At 39.8% G+C, this 19,150-nt stretch overlaps 1 protein-coding gene across 1 annotated transcript; it reads right to left on the bottom strand.

The window, feature by feature from the left end:
* Positions 1-3,106: 3,106 nt before the first annotated feature.
* cdc40 (cell division cycle 40 homolog (S. cerevisiae)) lies at positions 3,107-19,094 on the bottom strand. Its single transcript, XM_046872844.1, has 15 exons — positions 18,886-19,094; positions 18,378-18,464; positions 17,077-17,206; positions 16,336-16,422; positions 16,109-16,248; positions 15,918-16,014; positions 15,051-15,190; positions 13,519-13,593; positions 12,217-12,262; positions 11,047-11,148; positions 10,693-10,808; positions 10,121-10,254; positions 6,615-6,691; positions 4,172-4,316; positions 3,107-3,615 (listed from the first exon to the last, which is right to left on the bottom strand). Exons 1-15 carry the CDS (start codon positions 19,063-19,065, stop codon positions 3,438-3,440), a joined length of 1,734 nt encoding a protein of 577 aa, XP_046728800.1. The 5' UTR covers positions 19,066-19,094; the 3' UTR covers positions 3,107-3,437.
* Positions 19,095-19,150: the final 56 nt, after the last annotated feature.

Raw genomic sequence — 19,150 nt, 5'->3', positions numbered from 1 at the left:
CTATCAGAAGCACTGACCTACATTTACAACCTAATTTCTTATATTTGTTCCATGAAATTGTACTAATTTATTCCCAACAGTTTATTCTCTTCATTTCGTAGCGTTTCTTTTGGCTGCACTGCTTCCAGTATGTGTATGTGGATGTTAGATTTTTTGTCCAATCAGATTTCAGCCTCTATGTGCTGCCATGTCAATCTAATCTGCCCAGGACCTTCACAATCAGTACTGCTGGCTTTTTTACTTTTTAACTTTTTTTGATTTGGTCTCAGACATACTTAAAAATAAGTCGGCCAACCACGAAGCTAGCTAGCATGTCTCAGCCCGGGAAAGGGTTTGTTCTCCACTTCCAGACCAGTGAATACGAGCGGTACCTCTGGATTACAGCTTTTGAGGAGCGGTGCACATTATAAGTCTGCATCTCTGGTGAGTAGATTGTATTTTATTCAAATTTTTGTCATGTTATTAGACAAATATTGATTCTGAACTGCTCCAGATGATGTAGGTGCACAGTTGCGGTTGTAGTGTAGAGGTTTGGTTCAGGGCAGGAGATATACTTGGCCTTTTCATCATCTTCAGCTTCCTCAGCCAGGCAGTTGTCATCTTGGTGGTGTGTTTGGGTTTGTTTTCACGTTGGAAAACAGTTTATGAAGTGAGATCATCATGTTTGGTTTCAGAACGTCACCGTACATGTTGGAATCCATGTTTCCCTCAATGAACCGCAGCTCCCCAGTACCAGCAGCACTTTTCTTGGTTCTCCTCACCAGGGCGTTGCCACACATGCTGGACACAATCTGAGCCAAACAATTTTATCTTAGTCTCATCAGACCACAGGACATGGTTCCAATAATTAATGCTCTTGGACAGGTCGTCTTTGCAAACCGTTTGAGGGCTTTTTTGTGATCCAGCTTCAAAAGAAGCATCCTTCTTGGATGATGGCCATGCATGTATGATCATTGGAGTTGGATTTTCTTCAATTTTAAAGACAACATCGGATCTCAAAGCCAGAGTGAAACTAAGAGTGGTTTGCTTGATGTCCAATCAAGTACTATTCGTCTCCGAACCAAAAGACATGCAATGGCACAAGCGTCTTGACATTTCTTGGACATCAAGTACCTTGCTCAGGTACTCCAAAAACTGCCATTTCAAAACAAGGCTTAATATCCTTAATATATGCCTCAGACATTACTCCCTTTAAATATAAGGGAATGTTTAAAACTGTATTAATTCCTATGCTAGGAATAATGGAGGAATATGTGGAACAATGGTTTTGGATTAGATGATGAAAATATCTAAACAAGTCAGAATCAAAAACAGAAATAGATTCATTGGCAAGTATGTTTGCACTGTAGTGCTAAATAGTGTATATGTTACACACTTTCGCTGCTGTATATTGTACAAAGTTCTAAAGTAAACTATCATTACTCTGTACCTGATGCACAATTTTTGCACTACCATGCACTCTCACACTTTATGTACATTACTGATCTGGTCATATAATCTGTATATTGTGTCCTATGTAATACTTGTACTGTCCATATTGTATCACATTGTCTGTATTGTCTTGTATAGTCCAAGCTAAATGTTTACTGTATTTATGTCTGTACTTTTGAGAGTGACCAACAGCTGGAACCAAATTTCTTGAGTGTGCCAACACACTTGGTCAATAAACTCTGATTTTGATTCTGATTCTGACAAGGAATTTGTTTTAGTGACAGAAGCTTCCAGTTGCACATTTTCTGATGTAAAAAAGAAAATAAAAAAGAATGAGCAAAAACAATGGGCATAGCGGTTAAGTGTTCATGAGGTAGATTGCCTGGGGGAAGAAACTTGTTCTGTGCCTGGCTGTCTTGGTGCTCTGTATCATTGGCCAGAAGGCAAAAATTCAAAAAGCATATGGCTTGTAGGTGAGGGATCCAGGGTGATTTTCAGGGTTATTTTTCTCACTCTGGATATATACAGTTCTTAAAGTGTGGGCAGGGGAACATCAATAATTCTTTCAGCCGTTCAAACCGTCCTCTGTAGTCTTCTGATGTCTGATTGTGTAGCTGAGTTCAAACCAGACAGTTATCGAAGTGCACTAAACAGACTCAATGATAGCTGAATAGAACCGTGTGAGCAGCTTCTGTGGTAGGTTCAACTTCCTCAGCTGACGAAGGAACTACATACTCTGTTGGGCCTTTTTAACAATGGAGTTGATGTGATTGTCCCACTCCAGGCCCTGAGAGATTGTGGTTCCCAGGAACATGAATGACTCCACTGCTGCCACAGTGCTGTTCTTGATGGCGAGTGGGGGGAGAGCAGGTTGGTTTCTCCTGAGATCTACAATCATCTCCACTGTTTTGAGTATATTAAGCTCCAGGTTGTTTTGCTGACTGGTGCAGTCATAAGACCAAAAGCCACAAAGACAAAAATAAACTGAGGTCCTGTTCTGTGTGAACCTTAAGGCCTGTGATGGTTAAAGAATTTGCAGCATTTCATTAATCGACCCTGTTTATGCATTCAATTAGCTGTATAAATGAAAAACGTTATTTGTGTGCGTGTCATTTTGAAATGCACCAGCTCATTAATCTTTATAAACACTGCCATAAATCTGAGTACACGTAATGATGTTCAGGGTTTTGGGCTCAGAAAATGATGTAAATCTAAATACTGATTTGTGACATTTCCATTACTGAAACATATTTTCTCAATCATTTAAAAAAATACCTGCCAGCTGGTGTGTTTAATCAATTCAACCTATTCTGAATGACTTACAGGACTTACACGGAGTCATGGTGCAGGGTCTGCGATGGTACAGCGCTCCTGGAGCACAGAGGGTTAAAGATCCTTGCTCAAGGGCCCAAAAGTAGCATCTTAACCACACACGTCCCCAAATCACATACAGAATTACATTCAGCTCCTCAAAAGTTTCCCATTAATAGGCAGGTGTTATGAATTTTATTAAAACGTTGAAACTCGTCCCAAACTGACTGAACTGGTTCAAACACAAAGCAACTCGGAGCTGGGAATAAAACTGGCATCATTGCAGCTCAACCTTAAAGAGCACAAACATAAACATCTGAGTCTAAACAGTGGTATAGTGAACCATAAGGAGGAAAAAAAAAAAAAAGGTACAAAATGTTTTATTATGTTCACAGAGAGACGCTGAGTAGCTGCGCTATAAAGCCGTCCTCACGGAAGCGTGATTTTGGGAATACAGCGCCACATGGCAGGAACACGACCATGAAATAACAAGCACATAAAAGGGCAAGTGCCCGGAGTCTCTGTAATGGGAGGGAAAGATAGAAAACAAACTAGAAAATCAGGGCTGGATACCAGTCCGTACAAAAACCTATACGCATCTCCATATTCCATAATCACGAACCCAGAAATACCGACCTCAGCGAAATACAAAATGGCAAAAAAAATTAAGATTCCGTGTTTTTCCGGTGACCAAATTAGTCCCAGAGTTTGATCTGACCATCCCAGCCGCAGGTGATGACCTTCGAGGTCTCGTGTGGATGCCAGATAGCGCTGATACACACTTTGTCGTGCGCTTTAATCCGATGGTACAGCTTGGTGGTCTTCCAGTCCCAGATGTTCAGCTTTCCATCTGCATCGCCAGACACCACGTAACTAAAGAGAGAAGTATAGTTTATATATAGAGGTGTCAGTATATAGGACATGTGCAATACACTGTTATAAAAGCCATATTAAATAACTGGGACAGAAAACTGGGTTACTGGGATTTAAAAACGGAGAAATGTTTTCAACTGAATGCCTTTTAAAAGAATTACACAAATTTATATTAAGGACATGAATGAATGGACATTCGGTGTCACCCAGATGTGGACGTGAAGTCACACACCCCCCCTGCAAAGAAAGAAAAAAAAACACAGGAAAAAGAAGGAAAGACAGTACAAACATAAGACAAAAAGAAAAAAAGGAAGAAAGAAAGAAAGGACAAAAAGAAAAAGAAAAGCACATAGAAAAAAGAAGGAAAGACAGTACAAACATAAGACAAAAAGAAAGAAAGAAAAGCACAAACATAAGACAAAAAGAAAGAAAGAAAAGCACACAGAAAAAAGAAGACGGATTTGTTTAACACCTATATGAATCTTATCCGGATCGCGTTTTCTGTGTGTGTGAATGTGTAAATCAAATAAACTCGCTCCACCCGAAGCACATTTACCTCATATCTGGAGAAAAGTCCACCTGACAAGCATATCCAGCCACCATGTGACCTTTAAAGATCTTCTTCTTGTTCAGCCTGAATCGGTTCTGAGCGCCGAAGATAAGGATCTGATTATCCATGGACTGGCAAGCTAGCCACTTCCCTGTGGAGGGAGGGAGGGAGGGAGGGAGGAGGGAGAGAGAGAGAGAGAGAGAGAGAGAGAGAGAGAGAGAGAGAGATTGATTTGTTAGCAGTGTGAAAGTGTATTTTTGACGCACACATATTTCGGTGCAGGGTTTTGGAGTTCCCTCAAAAACGTATCAAGTAGCGAACCGCAAGTTTGTTTAGTCTCTGCCTTGCACTTTGAGCACAGGTGTGGGTTTGTCCCCATTATTATTATTAATATTAAACTTGAAAACATACACTCCAATGTCAGGGGTATTAACAGGAAACTAGAGTTAGCGCAGTGTCACTGTGGCTGCTCGCTCACGTACCAGAAATACGATTTGTAGTGCGCAGATATTGTTTATACCACAGTCTAACAGTCACTGCGGATTACGTGTACAGCAGGGGCGTCAAACTCAAATTCACAGTCGGCCAAAATTAAAAACTAGGACGACGTCACGGGCCAATCTCAATATTTATTGAAAAAATGACTGCAATTGTGCATGTTTTCCGTCTCTCCAGATGTGTAATGTTGAACCTTTTCATATGGAAACAAACTTTAGTTTTGCATAAACATTGAATCTGGAACAACCAAAGTATAATATTATAAACACATGAGAAATTACATTAGAAATAAAACACACATCAGTGTGGTATTCGTTTCTCTCTCTCTCTCTCTCATTCCTTTTTAATGTAAAACTTTTTTCACAGGGCAACAACAAAATAACCAAAAATAATAATAATAATAATTTCCTTCAATTAAAAAAAATCATTCAACTATTAACACTCAATGCCTTGTAATAGAAAAAGTGCATAAAGACAACATTCATTCAAGCTCAGTTTCTACACTCTGATTTACTCTGATTGGTTGAAGTCAGATACCTACATCTCTTCTTAGATACAAGTGCATCAATGTCTGGGTTTAGGCTCTGAGCTGAGGACTGAGTGAAGATGTTCATCAGTGAGACTCCTGAGTGGTGTTTTGTTCATCTTCGTTAAAGAGAACAGTTACACACACAGATATGTGCTGGGGAACATGGAGAGCGTTTGAGCAGCTTGGACACGGAGTTGGAGCAGTGTGTCGGGGAGGAAACATGGAAACGGGCCAGATCTAATACACATTTGATATGATCTCGCGGGCCAAATCTTTATATACTATATATACACTTTATAGGCCCTGAGTTTGACACCCCTGGTGTACAGCTTTAGGAATTTGTATTGAGTAATACAAGAATGTATTACTCAAACGAGGTCTAAGAAACTTAATAGAATTTTATTTAAATCAGTTTAACATTAAGTGATGATTCAATTCGATCAATATAATAAAATGTAGCGCATTCATTTGATTGATTTATTTATTTATTTAAAATATTTTTATTTGTTTTTTTTTTATAAAAGTATTAAAATAACTTTAGATATCATTTAACCAATTCATTTAAAATCGTTTCAAAAACTCTTGATGTTCAAAATGTTAATAATAATCAAAAAAATAAATAATAAAAAATAAAAACACCCAGACAAGCTATTTTTGCTTTTTCCAATTATTATATGCAAATCCTGAGGAATGATCCCCAGCAAAAGCATATCCAAAATCTTATTACGTCTAGAAAAAAAACAAAACAGCGAATGCTTTTAATTAGAAGAGCGCGTTTGAAGTGTGTGATTCCACCGAGCGCTCGTATTCAAAAAAATAAATAAATAAAAATAACTCGAAGTGGAAGCTCTCAATCCCCCCCTCTGAGAATCACTCGGCATTCAGGCACGACGCTTTCGACGTGCACTGAAAACAGTGCTTATGGAGAAAGAAAGTGGGGCGAAAAGAACCCGCGGCTCATTTCCTACTAGTTCCCGTTATAGCGGCGGTGATGTCTGTCGCTGCTGCTGCTGTCGAACACCAACCAGGTCGAGAACAGAAGCTGTTTACACCGACGCAGTCATACAGCGCTGCTATTTAAAGGAGAGGACGTGCACTCGAGAAACGCTGCTGCATCTCATATCGTGACAGGGACACTGCAGTCGTCCTTTCTATTAAAAAAAAAAAAAGTACAGGAGCGCTGCTAATCTGTCCACAGCGACGCACGGATGACTGTTATACAGATTGAAAATTGGTCAAAGAATTCAACCAGAGTCACCCCCCTTTTTCTTTTCCTTTAAATTTGTCACTCATTGGTAGTTTTTCCTCACTCAACATTACCCCCAGTCCCCAAGGAAATTCCTCCTAAGTGCGTGGAAAGAGAGAAAACTGGTTCAAGAAAAGATGCATGTGGTGCGGATATCAAGAAAAGCACACACTCACCGTTGGGGGACAGAGTCACTGATGGCATTGAATGCATACTGGGCTCTGCAATGTATTTAAAATCCACAGGAATGTCCCTGGAAGAAGAAAAAAGATTTAATTGGAACATAAAATGAATCAGTCTGTAAATCAATTAACTCAATAAATTCAATATGATGCTTAGTAACTAAAATGGCTTTCATGATTAGTGCCAAGAACTTATGAAGGTGGAGTAGATTTACAGTACAACCAATACAACACTATCATACCGGTGGTCAGTTCATAGGCAGGTTATAACAACTGGGACAAGCCATAAGGCTCAGTTGAATTATCCAAAGAATCAGTAAATAAACAATGGTGATGATTATTTCCTCTCATGACACACTCGATACACTGCCCTCAACTCTAATTAGGTTCCACTGGAAACCCTTTTGGTTGCTGGAAGTTCATTTGCAATTCAGCACTGCCCTGTTTGATGATCGCCATCAATGAGGCAGGTGAAGGCTGGCACCTCTGAGACTCATTGATCAAGTCATTAACTTGATATAGAGGTTGGGTCGCCTAACACTGCCCTCAATAAACTATCTGCCCTCTTCTGCATACATGAGCCCACAAATGGCTAGTGTCCTGAGACAGAGTTGAATTCAGTAAATCGTGTTTAGATCCGTCTCTCGCGGTAGTCACGTCCCAGACCCCACCCAAAAAATGCTTTTTTAATTCTTGTTTAAACCATAAAATGTCCCACACTCTGTAAACACACACTGGATTGTGTAAATTCGTAGAAAATCAAATTTATAGCGAGTACTGTACAGTTGTAGCCAATGCATAGTTTTCTGCTCGGTTATTAGTTAAAGTGTCCTATGACGTCAAAAAAAAGGGGTGGAGTTAAACATGAACGTCACTGCACTCTATTTTCATTGTCTAAACTGGTGACGTACGTCTTCAACTCCGCCTCTTTTTTCAGACGTCGGAAGAAACTACAAGCAATAAATAAGCGGGAATTCTTCTACTCAATTCTTCAGCTTTCGTAAACATGATCTTTGTCTCAGGTAAATATATGATACACTGAAGTTTACTCAGTCTCCGTGTCGCACTTTCAGCGCAGTGTCACTGTGGCTGCTCGATTCGGACCAGAAACACGATTTGTTCTGCGCATTTGTTCCAACGTTCTTGCGTCGGTCTGGTATTAGGGGTTCTTTCGCGTTTTATTTTCTTTAAGAATTTGTCTTAAAAAGAGAAAATTCTGACAATTCCGCATTGAATGAAGGGTGGATAGAATTGACAAATAAATAAATATCTTGCGTTTCTTAAATGCAGACATTTAACTTATGCTGAAATATGAAGAACAGTTACTTATCTTTACAAAATTAAATATTAATATCGAACACACACACACACACACACACACACACACACACACACACTTGCATACACATCTGTATACATACCATACATCTGTATTACTCAAATGGGGTCTAAAATGTTTCGTATTTAATTTCCCCATTTATTGAATTTAATCAATTTAATCGATTATTCAATTTAATCAATAGGATAAAAAATGTGTATCGCTTTGATTGAATTTTTTTGATTAGATTTTCTATATATTTTATTCAAAACTGCTTTAAAAAAACATCAACTGTCGACGGTCAGAAATGTTGATATAATAAAAAACGGGAAGCAATTTTGTGTTTCGTATTTGTTCCCCTTTGAAATTGAAGCGGACCGTGACTTCAAAACCGAGGTACGTAGCGAACCGTGAATTTTGTGCATGATTACACCATGATCTGAAAGGACAGAAAGGGAAAAGTCTGATGTGATTTAAAGTTAACATCTTAGTCTTCAGTCAGAGGAAAGAGGGATGTGGGGGGAGGGGGGGGAACCCCACAGGAACATATTTCACTGCAGAAACTATTTCACTTCTTGTTGTCGCCTCTCTCCCTCTTCCACATCTGGAATGTATCAACACACACTGGGTATGGAGGCTGAAAAGTGGGCCATCGCTGCAACCTGAGCGACGTTACACACAAAATACATCCCAAATGATTGGAGTCAGAGAGATAGTGAGAACAACAACCCAGAGTCCCAAACACGGATAAATAAGGAAGGGTTGCGTTAGGAAGGGCATCCGGAGTAAAACGGTGGGGTTTTACTCTGAAGATATTAGAGGGCAATCCCAATCCCTCCCCCTGCCTGTAGGGGGCGTGGCCTCAGTAACCCTGCAGTATAAATATTCCACTGAAATTGCATTCAGTCTGGTTGTTTAAACGAAAATTATCCTGCAAGACTTTAATATTTAGGTTCCCTGTTACAGGCTCACCTGCAATTTTGTAAATTCCCATTAATTAATGTTAATTCCCAGTTGAAAGTTTCCAGAATTGAAAATTCCTTTAATTTTGCAACCCTAGTAGGAACAAAGCAAACCCGTGTGTTGGTGCTTGGTGATGGTGAGGGTTCCAGCTTCCACTTGCTCACATTTACTGAATGTCCCTGTGCACTGGGGGGAAACTTGGCAAACCCTGCTGCACACTGCAGCTCTTTTAAATTAATCACTCTGTGTGTGTGTGTGTGTGTTTCTGTTTTTCAAGGAGTGGAAAAAAAAAAGCCCTGGAGTACACAACCTCAGTAACAACCCCAAACAATGTAACTTGAGCCTCAGCTGGAGAGCAGAAAACTGGCACCGTGTCTGAGGGCGAAAGTCTAATTAGGCTCACGTGCAGCTGCTGCATCCGGACAGCAAGAGGAATAGGATGGGAGCTAAAAGGCATGGACAGAGGATGAAAACCTGATGATCTGAGGAAATGATCTGGGAAGTCTACAGAACGCTGCCACAAATTGTTATACTTCGTTAAGCATGAAGGGACGTTCCAAAATGCACTGAGGAACAAGAACAAACCCTGGTCAGACAGAGGGTTCAAGCACGATGGCGGTCCAGGGAGAGGTTCCAGGTGTTCCAGGCATACCATCCTGTCGCGCTTCTTCTCTTTTGACTTAACACACGTTAACAGAAGTTCAACCTTACAGCGCCGTGGAGGGATTTTGCTCCACTCATCTATGCAGAATTGTTGTAATTCAGCCACATTGGAGGGTTTTTAAACATGAACCGGCACAGCATCTCAATAGGATTCAGGTCAGGACTTTGACTAGGCCACTCCAAAGTCTTCATTCTGTTTTTCTTCAGCCATTAAGAGGCAGACTTGCTGGTGTGTTTTGGATCAGAACCTAAGTTCTTTTCAGCTTGTGGACACGAACAGATTGCCAGACATATTCCTTCAGGATCTTTTGTTAAACAGCAGAATTCATGGTTTCATTTCATCTCAGCAAGTCTTCCAGGTCCTGAAGCAGCAAATCAGCCCCAGACCATCACACTACCACCACCATGTTTTACTGTTGGTATGATGCTCTTTTTCTGAAATGCACTTTTACTTTTACTCCAGATGTAATTGGGGAATTCTCTCATTAATATATATATATACACACACACACACACACACACACACACACACACACACACACACACACACACTTACCATTCCCACACGCGCAGACTCTTATCGTCGGATGTACTGACGAAGCGGCGGTTCTCATCCACAAACGTGATGGTGTTGACCGCTCCTAGGTGACGATCGTATTCCTGAACCACCTCTTTGGAGCGAATGTCCCACTGAAAGTGAAAGAGGGAAGACGAACAGGATTGGGGCTAGTTCGTTTCTCAATAAGTCACTGACTGATAGAACGTTGTGCTGGAGTCCAAGGGAGAAGAAAACCACCATGAAGAGAGTGAAAGGTCAGAGAGGTCTCTCTTCGGCACGTTTACGGATGATGTAGAGCTCTGCCACCACATAACTCCTATCCTATCTATCTTTTGGAAGATTTATGGAGAACTCTGCAGCTCTACGTGACTCGGTCTACACTTCACTACTCTCAATTCTCTTAGGAGAGAAGCAGCGAGTGTGAAATAAGGTCTTGCCTTTTGATTTACTGACGAGAGTGAATACCGTGGGGTATCTAACATAAAGCTAGACGTTAAGGACTCCGGTAGGCAATTTTTCTGCCTCTTATACACACACACACACACACACACACACACACACACACTAACCTGCACAATCTTCTTGTCCGACATGCCGGATACAAACAGGTTCTGTTTGTCTTCATCAGGATTGAACTTCACGCAGTACGGCACTTTTCCGTTCGTGAACTTCGAGATGCACTGACCTGAGAATAAAACATTGAAGTCGATTTTTAGGTTTCCACAGCAGGACATACGAGGACGCTGGTCTACATGCAGTATTTGAACCGATCCGGTAACATGTCTGACATGGTTTGGCTCCCCCTGCTGGCAGAGCAGAGAGCAGGACGAACTGGAGCACGAGCGTGAGCGAAACACACTCGATGATCCAAAGCTCTAAAACACCGAACCGAGATTTCTGTAGAAAGCTGATCACAAACTCACCGGTTTCTGTATCCCACAGTTTGAGATGGCGATCGTACGCAGCACTGAGAAACTGAGTCCCGGCGTTGTTGAAACAGATATCACGCACTGCTTTACTGTGACCTACACAACACACGAATTGGCAATTAATAAGGAGTAAATTAATCTAATTAAATTGATTAATTGAACTAAAGGAGATTTCAATTAATAGATTTAATGAGTAAAATATTAAATAAAACATCAAATCAGAATACTTTTGATACTATTGATGCCACGGGGGAAACCGTCTGGTTACAGTTCCTCGCAGTACAATAAATATAAAGATGAAGTAAAATAAAATAAATGTAAAAAATATACATATTAAATAATTTGTTAGGGGGTTTAACGGTACACAGTTTCCTTCAGGAACATATTTAGTGACGGATCGCAAATTTGTTTAATCTCCGCCTCGAAGGTTGAGTGCATTTTTGAAATTATTAGTAAACGTGCACAACAGAGGGTTGTTTAATATCTTTACAAAAATAAATATTAAATGTAAAACACACGCACACTCATATACGCATCTGTATCACCCGAATGGGGTCTAACGAAAAAAAAAAAAAAAAAAAAAAGAAATGAATGAAATATTTCCATGTATTCAATTTTAAATATTTGATGTAATTAGTGCCAATTTGATCGATGACGCAATTTAATCAGTCTAATAAAAAGGTTTATTGCATTCATTTGATTTTTTCCCACTTGTTACATATTGTTTTGATAAAATATAAAAAAAAAAAAAATTATTTTAACCAAGCAGGGATTTTTTGTATATTAAATTGCTTAAAAATATAAATTTAACATAAAATGTAATGAAAAACGGCGTTAATTAATAAAAACCCGAACCTAACTGAACTTTAATGAAACCGAACCGTGACTTAAAACCTGAGGTACGTAACGAACCGTTGATTTTGCGTACAAAAATTTAGTAAATGTAGATCAAATCAGGGCATCTGATCAAAGCCCTAGTGAAGAGTTTATATTGCTGTAGAGTGCAGTTGACTGATTTACATTAAATGCTTATTCATCACATTTCTATTCTGTGCCACACTTCACAAAAAAAAAATTTTAATAAAATAAGCCTACAATTAAAAAAAAAAAAAAATGACTCAAACAACTGTAGTATAGTGATTGGTGGAAGGAGTCGAATCTTACCGATAAACGTGCGTAAACATCTCCGGTCACCGTACACCTCCCATAACTGCATGGGAAAGAAAGGAGATTGTTTTAAGAACGTGACGTGAGATCATATACACAATACACATACGCAATTTGGACAAAAGTATTGGGACACCTGACTTTCCCAGGCATCATATGTGGTTCTTCCCCAAACTGTTACCACAATGTTGTAGACACACAACTGTATAGAATGCTTTAGGATTGAGGTAGACTTTACTAACATCCATGTGGCTGAGCCAAAATCTTCATACAAGATTGGGATTTTTTCCTACTTGTTACATATTGTTTTTGTTTAAATTGGGACCGAATGTGGAATGGGATGTTTTAAAAAAAAAAAAAAAAAAAAGTGTCTACTAACTATTGTCTATACAAATATATACAGTATATATTTTAGTTACATTTTCTAACAATCGGCTCTGGAGGCCTCGTTCTAACGGCAACACGCAGCAGAAACCTCGGATGTTTACGAGAAATGAAGTCGGAATTGCGAGCTATGAAGTCGGAATTGCGAGCTATGAAGTCGGAATTGCGAGAGGAAAAAAAAACTCGGCAAACTTTTTTTTTTTCTCGCTTTCCATAGGATTCAAAGTGAAACAAAGAAAACACCTTTCAGTTTGTTTACCTTTTTTTTTATATAGAGTAATTAAACATTTCTTATCTGGTTACTTGATTAATCACCGGAATAATCGACAGCAGCAGCTCTAATCTAGAGTGCAGTAAAGTTAAAATGTAGATTAACAGTGATTTAAGATGTTGAGATGTTCGTTGGGAGTGACGACGATGGACAGGATTAGAAATGAGTTTATTAGAGGGACAGCGCATGTAGGATGTTTTGGAGACAAGGTGAGGGAGGTGTGATTGAGATGGTTTGGACATGTGCAGAGGAGGGACATGAGTTATATCAGTAGGAGAATGCTGAGGATGGAGCCACCAGGAAGGAGAAAAAGAGGAAGACCAAGAAGGAGGTTTATGGATGTGGTGAGAGAAGACATGCAGGTAGTTGGTGTGAAAGAGGCAGATGTAGAGGACAGGGGGGGGTATGGAGACGACAGTGATTTGATTTAATCCACACTTGTATAAATTTGGACTCTGACTCTGTGCAGAAACTTGTGGATTGTCGATATGAATATTTCACATATACTATCCTGAAGCAAGTCGTGCATATCGATATACACCCTGTTTATCATGCAGTGTGATACGGTGGAGAGAAATCATCCTCCCATTTTCCACCTGAAGGCATCTCTGGCCATGATAGACTAGATAAGGAATAGAACACACCTTAATCTTACAGTCCATAGAGCAGGAGAGCAGCAGATGTCCAGACACAGGAAACAGTCGAATAGCGCTGACACCCTGCGAATGGAAACGGAGATAAAAACCTTAAAAACCTTTCGACACACTTTCCAGACAGTGGAAGCCTGCAGAAATATCAGGTCATGGTCAAAATGTCATGATTGGGCAACATGGGAGTTTCATAGGAAAGAGGTATTTCAGAAAATGGCATTATCACACAAAGCAGACTTTATACAAAATGGTGCAAAAAAAAAAAAAAAAAAACCCTGAAAGCAATCTGATTGGTTTGTGGCTAAATTAACAACTTTTTACATCCGTGTTGAGCAGAAAAGCATCTCTGAAGATTTTTCTTCTCCCTGCTTCTTCCTCTCATTAACTTGAAACTCTCAAAACACAAAAAGGAAAAAAAAACCCCAGCTTGAGCGCTTCGATCTGTTCCTGGCTGCACTCTGTGCATGAAAGAATCAGAGGCAAAGAGCGATGAAAAGATCATAAATAATGAATTACTGATCGATATTTCTACATTCATTCAAAGCCTTTCTTTCATCTTTCATTAGGCTTACATGCTGATATGCTTCTAGTTATGACAAAGAGCTGTGAGGGAGCAGAACAGAGAGATGTAAAGAAGAGAGGGAGGAAGAAGGAGGGAGAAAGAGAGAGTGCAAGAGGACAGGGGTCTTGATCTCTAGCGCACTAGAGCTGAAGCTCTGGGTGAACACAGTGAATACTAATATGATGACGACTGCAGAAAACAACCTACACACACGCAAACTTAATTACAATTAGACTTAATAATCAAAAGCAAAAAGATCAAGCCAATTATATTAATTTATATTATATAAAATTATATTATTATATGCAGCTTGCAAGTCAAATTGCTATTTACAAATGGACACAACTTAAATATTCATTAAGTTAAATGTAAAATAAATAAATAAATAAAAAAAAATTATATATATATATATTTCATATTTATTAAAATCATGATTACATAATACACACACACACACACACACACACACACACACACACACACACACACACTATACTTATATATTTTTAGACACAATTAGCATATTTTGACTATGATTATTTTTACATCAGACATACTGATGTCTAGACAAATGTTTTTTTTTTTTATTGGTTTACTCAGATTACAGAAGCCCATATTTATTTCATGCCCAGCTCTAAAACTGAAGACAGGAGTGTGCTAGCATGAGTCATTTTCCTCCCGCCGTTAACTGACGGTATCTTTGATAGACATAAATGCTAAATTTTTCACGGCTCTTAAAAAGCCTTCTCAGACATATTACACATCCTTGAAATGTCGTGTTTGAGAAATACGACAGATTCCAAGACGTTCTCATAATAAGAATGTTGTACACCGAATCGGAACATCGGAAAATTCTGACCCGGCTGAAAAGACCTCGAACAGCGAATTGAAGACTGATTAAAGGACTAAAATGTGGACTTTTTAAGACCCTGCAGAAACCCTGCAGAAACCCATCCCTCCTCACCTTTGTGTGTCCGGTCCAGACGTGCAGCTGCTTTTTGGGCAGGTAGCATTTCTCAGGGATGTCTGGCGAGCGCAGGTTAATACCCACGTCCTGCGGAATGTGCAGGTAGGACCGGCCCTGGTAATCGTATGCATCTTTAACTGTGGAGAAACAAGAGCAACGGAAAAGGTCAGTGTGATGTAATGAGGGTTGACATTCACAAAGGCAGCTGGGGGTTGTGTGTGTGTGTGTGTGTGTGTGTGTGTGTGTGTGTGTGTGTGTGTGTGGTTGGAGGCATGGGGAATTTGATGTTAACAGCTGCTGTTTATCTGCAAAATATTCCCCTATTTAGAAAAGTTCACCGGTGGAATTGATAAAGTAAGGAAGAGGAGGAGGAGGAAATGGCAACCTCCCGCTTCTGCATACGCAACTAGGGTTGCAAAGAAGAGGAGAATTACTGGAAAATTTCCGAACTTTCTATGGGAAGGACTTCATCTGGGGAATTTTGAAAATATTCCAAAGTTGGAAACTTATCTGCAATTTCTTAGGAATCAATAACAATTCATTCGAAATGTTAGGAAACATAAGAAATATAAATTAATCAAAATTAGAAAAGAAAGATCCGGCTTTCCGCTTCTCCCCGGAAAACCGAGGGTAAACGTGCATGAGCGAGCGTGCACGAGCGAGCACAGATCCCCACGAGCACGCTCTAGGCTTCCCGGAAAAGTGAAGGTTATCGGAGACGTGAATGCGGACTGCATGTGGAATGAGACGCACAAAAAGGCTGAATCGTGTGGTCAGGTGACCACAAACTTTTTTTCCAGTAGAATCGAACCAGCTGAAACCACGGATTTCCAGCAGGGTGGAAGAGAAGAGAGAGACTCTCACCGTGTAGAATGGTCTTCTCCTCTGCAGGAGCCTCATCCTCGTTTTTGCCTTTCTTCTGCCTCTTCGCTGTGATTTCATCCAACTCCTTCTGCTCCTCCTGTCAGGCAAAAGAAATAAAACAATTGAAAAAAGTGTTTTTATGCATACAGTTAATTCTGTACTGATATGAAAAACTCATTCATAGCCTGGACCTCGCTGGGTTTAGCGACTTCCTTCTCGTTCTGATATTTAGCCCAGGGTCCCAGGAAGCTGTCGATCTCGGATGCGTCTCCTCCTTTCACCTTCTTTCTTTTTTCCATCTTTCTCGGGCCCGACTCAAAAACAGTTTGACCTTCGAAAAAAAACAATATAAAGGGCGAAGTTTAGACACAGTGCTGGCTGTCGTGTATTTAAAGACACCGTCATGACCCGTGTGCACCTTTGTGTTTCTCCGCCTCGTCCACTGCTCCTATATAACTGCTTGAGGAGACCTGACTGCTGTCCGTTGATGGGTCCAAAGCATAGCCTGCAAAACATACATTCTAGTGTGAACGAATCAGAAAAGCATTCTGGAGTATACTAGCTGTTTCCTGGCCCATCTAATGACTCAGATTTAACTTTGCTTTATATACACCGTATTAACACTATCAGGAATTACAGTAATGGACACAGATGACTCATTGCTGGACAAAAATCTATGCAGATAGTTTTTCCAGGTTGTGGAATGAGAGCGGCCTCTAGAGGCGAATTGTTGACACCACATGCAGTCTCCTTTTTTAAAATTAATTTTGGATGAAATTGTTTTTATTTATTTGCAGTGTTACTTTTTAATTACAAAAATTTATAAATACTGAATCATGAAAATGTGCTGAATGAAATAAATATGAATATCAATCATATTCGTAAATATTGCAGGAAAAGACGCATTCAGACTGAAACAAAAAGTAAAACTAGTAAAAGTAAAAAATCATTTACATAAAAATTTGTAAACATTAAATATATAAACAGAACACGGCATCAGTGATCAACCTCAAGAGGCCACTCGCATGTTATAACGCAACCCGGAAAAACTATCGCTAAATTTTTTGCCGATGGCTTTAGCGACTGATCGGCAAAACCGATGAATCGGTGGACCTCTACAGCGTACGATTGATTTGGCCTGGGTTCCAACAAGCCTTACCGAAAGTAGAAAACGTCCTTCGCTGTTGTTCGAACATGAAGTCGTTGACGTGGGCTGGCTCGGCGTATCCTGACAGCATGTTCCTCGGTGCAGCCATTTGTTGGGTCATAAATGGATTAAAAGGACCAAACTGTAACACAAGATGTTTTTCGGTATGTAAAAAAGGACGGTTACATGCTGATGGACATCGTCTCAAAGCAGTTTTACAGAGATAAAGGTTACAAATGTGAATAAAAGAGTGTATAAAGAAATTGTTGAGGAAAAATAAAGGTTTGGTGCTTTGAAGTTTATCTCGTATAATTGTAAGTTTGTCCCTAATGAGCGAACCAGTGGCGACGAAAAGTGCCCCGAGATGACATCAGGAAGAAACCTTGAGGGGCACCAGACTGGGGAACCTCATCTGGGTGCTGTTCAGCACTTAAGTGCAGAACTTTTCACGCAACCTGTGGTCCTGAGCCATATAGTAGTAGACTGCTGATATTAATTACAGATCAAATCCACCCTCAAGGATCTTGAGTTGCTCAGATCTTGATGGATCTTAAGGTGGTCGATGTGCAACCAGTGGAACAGAACAGACTTCGACAATGTTTTGTTTCATTGTGTATTGATATGTGATTCGATGGTCGGCACTGAGGTCTATACGTGCATTCTTTTAGTCAATAAACTTTGTCTGTGTGACTGATTTCCCCAAACCCTATTATAGGGACTGAACAAGTTACTAAAGGCATTAAAGTTAATAAAATGGTTTATGCATTCATAAATTTGCATGGGTTAAAAATCATTTATTTATAGATAATTGTAAGTAGATGCACAGAGTTGAATCAAATGGAAATCGGATCGCGTCGTACCGGTAGCAGCTTCATATGTATCTTTGGCGTATGTATCGTTGGCTATTCATTGAGATGCAAATCGCATGGACCTCAGTTATGGAGATGCGCATCCCTAAAACACAAACTCTCGCAGGGACAAAGTTGACAAACAAAATTCGTTTTTTTAAATGAGAGCCGGCGATACGAGACGCCTGGGTGCTTTGCTTCCATAATTCACCGCACATGTGAATGTAAAAGTCTTCAAGCCTTTCAGTTGTAACTGTAATATGATTAGAATCAGAATCAATTCTGATGGCAGGTATAACGGGTTGCACAGGGAATTTGTCACGTCCAAAAGTGCCATACAGGATCCGTGATCCGGAAGAGATGAACAAAATGGGAGAAAAAAAAAAAACGAGATTCAGCGAACATGATCGAAATTAAAATCGATTTGGTAACCCACTCGATGCAGCTGATTAAACCTGAGCTCACCTCAGGTGCAAACATGGTGTTGTAGGTGGGATTGAAGTTGATCTCCTTGAGGGAGGGATCCAGATGTGCTCCTGTCTCAACATCTTCCTGTAAGACACCAAAAAAAAAAAATAATTCCATGAAGCATGATTTAAGTTGTACTAGAGACCAGGTTGAGGCGTTTAAGAGCCATGCTGGTGAAATTATATCACCAGTATATTCGATTACAGTCATAAAGCACGCTGATGGACACATTATTACTGTAATTATTATTATTATTATTATTATGATGAATAATAATAATACCTGCTCTATAACACAACTAGCTGGTGATCAATTTACACACATTAGCATCAAATACACATAATAATACTTTACTAGACCTCATTTTTCGAATATAATTAAGGTTCATTCATATATTAAACCGTAAAATGCATCTTAATTATTAAACTTAAGAAGATAACTTGCACAGAGCCCCTACGCGGCATGGTGCTAGAGAGTTAGCTAGTCAACCGGCTAGCTTCCTGACCTTCACAGCGACTTCAGGCGCTGAATTAAGAACCAAACTCTTCGTTTCTCCAGATTTCAACGGCTGCAGATGTGCGACTGCATCTGGATCAACTTGATCCGGATTGGTTCCGGATTGGGACTCGTTTTCCGAATCCGAATCACTGCCGTACGCAACGAGGGAACCGACCACGGCCGCCATCTTTGATGTTGTTGTCTAAGGGTCCTGCACGACTAATAGATAGCGTTGCGTGTTTTTATTCCTTTTAGTAATATTTTATCTGAAA

The sequence above is a fragment of the Silurus meridionalis genome, chromosome 18 (genome assembly GCF_014805685.1).
Source record: "Silurus meridionalis isolate SWU-2019-XX chromosome 18, ASM1480568v1, whole genome shotgun sequence".
Taxonomy (NCBI): Eukaryota; Metazoa; Chordata; class Actinopteri; order Siluriformes; family Siluridae; genus Silurus; species Silurus meridionalis.
This window is presented reverse-complemented; position numbering and strand designations above follow the sequence as displayed.

Bases quoted from the DNA above. Each gene is read 5' to 3' on its own strand.
- cdc40 (XM_046872844.1), bottom strand. From the start codon at position 19,065: ATGGCGGCCGTGGTCGGTTCCCTCGTTGCGTACGGCAGTGATTCGGAT. The intron at 17,207-18,377 runs GTGAGCTCAGGT...CTTGTGTTACAG, and splicing joins ACACCATGTTTGCACCTGAG to TTTGGTCCTTTTAATCCATT. The intron at 11,149-12,216 runs GTAAGATTCGAC...TGTGTTGTGTAG, and splicing joins ATGTTTACGCACGTTTATCG to GTCACAGTAAAGCAGTGCGT.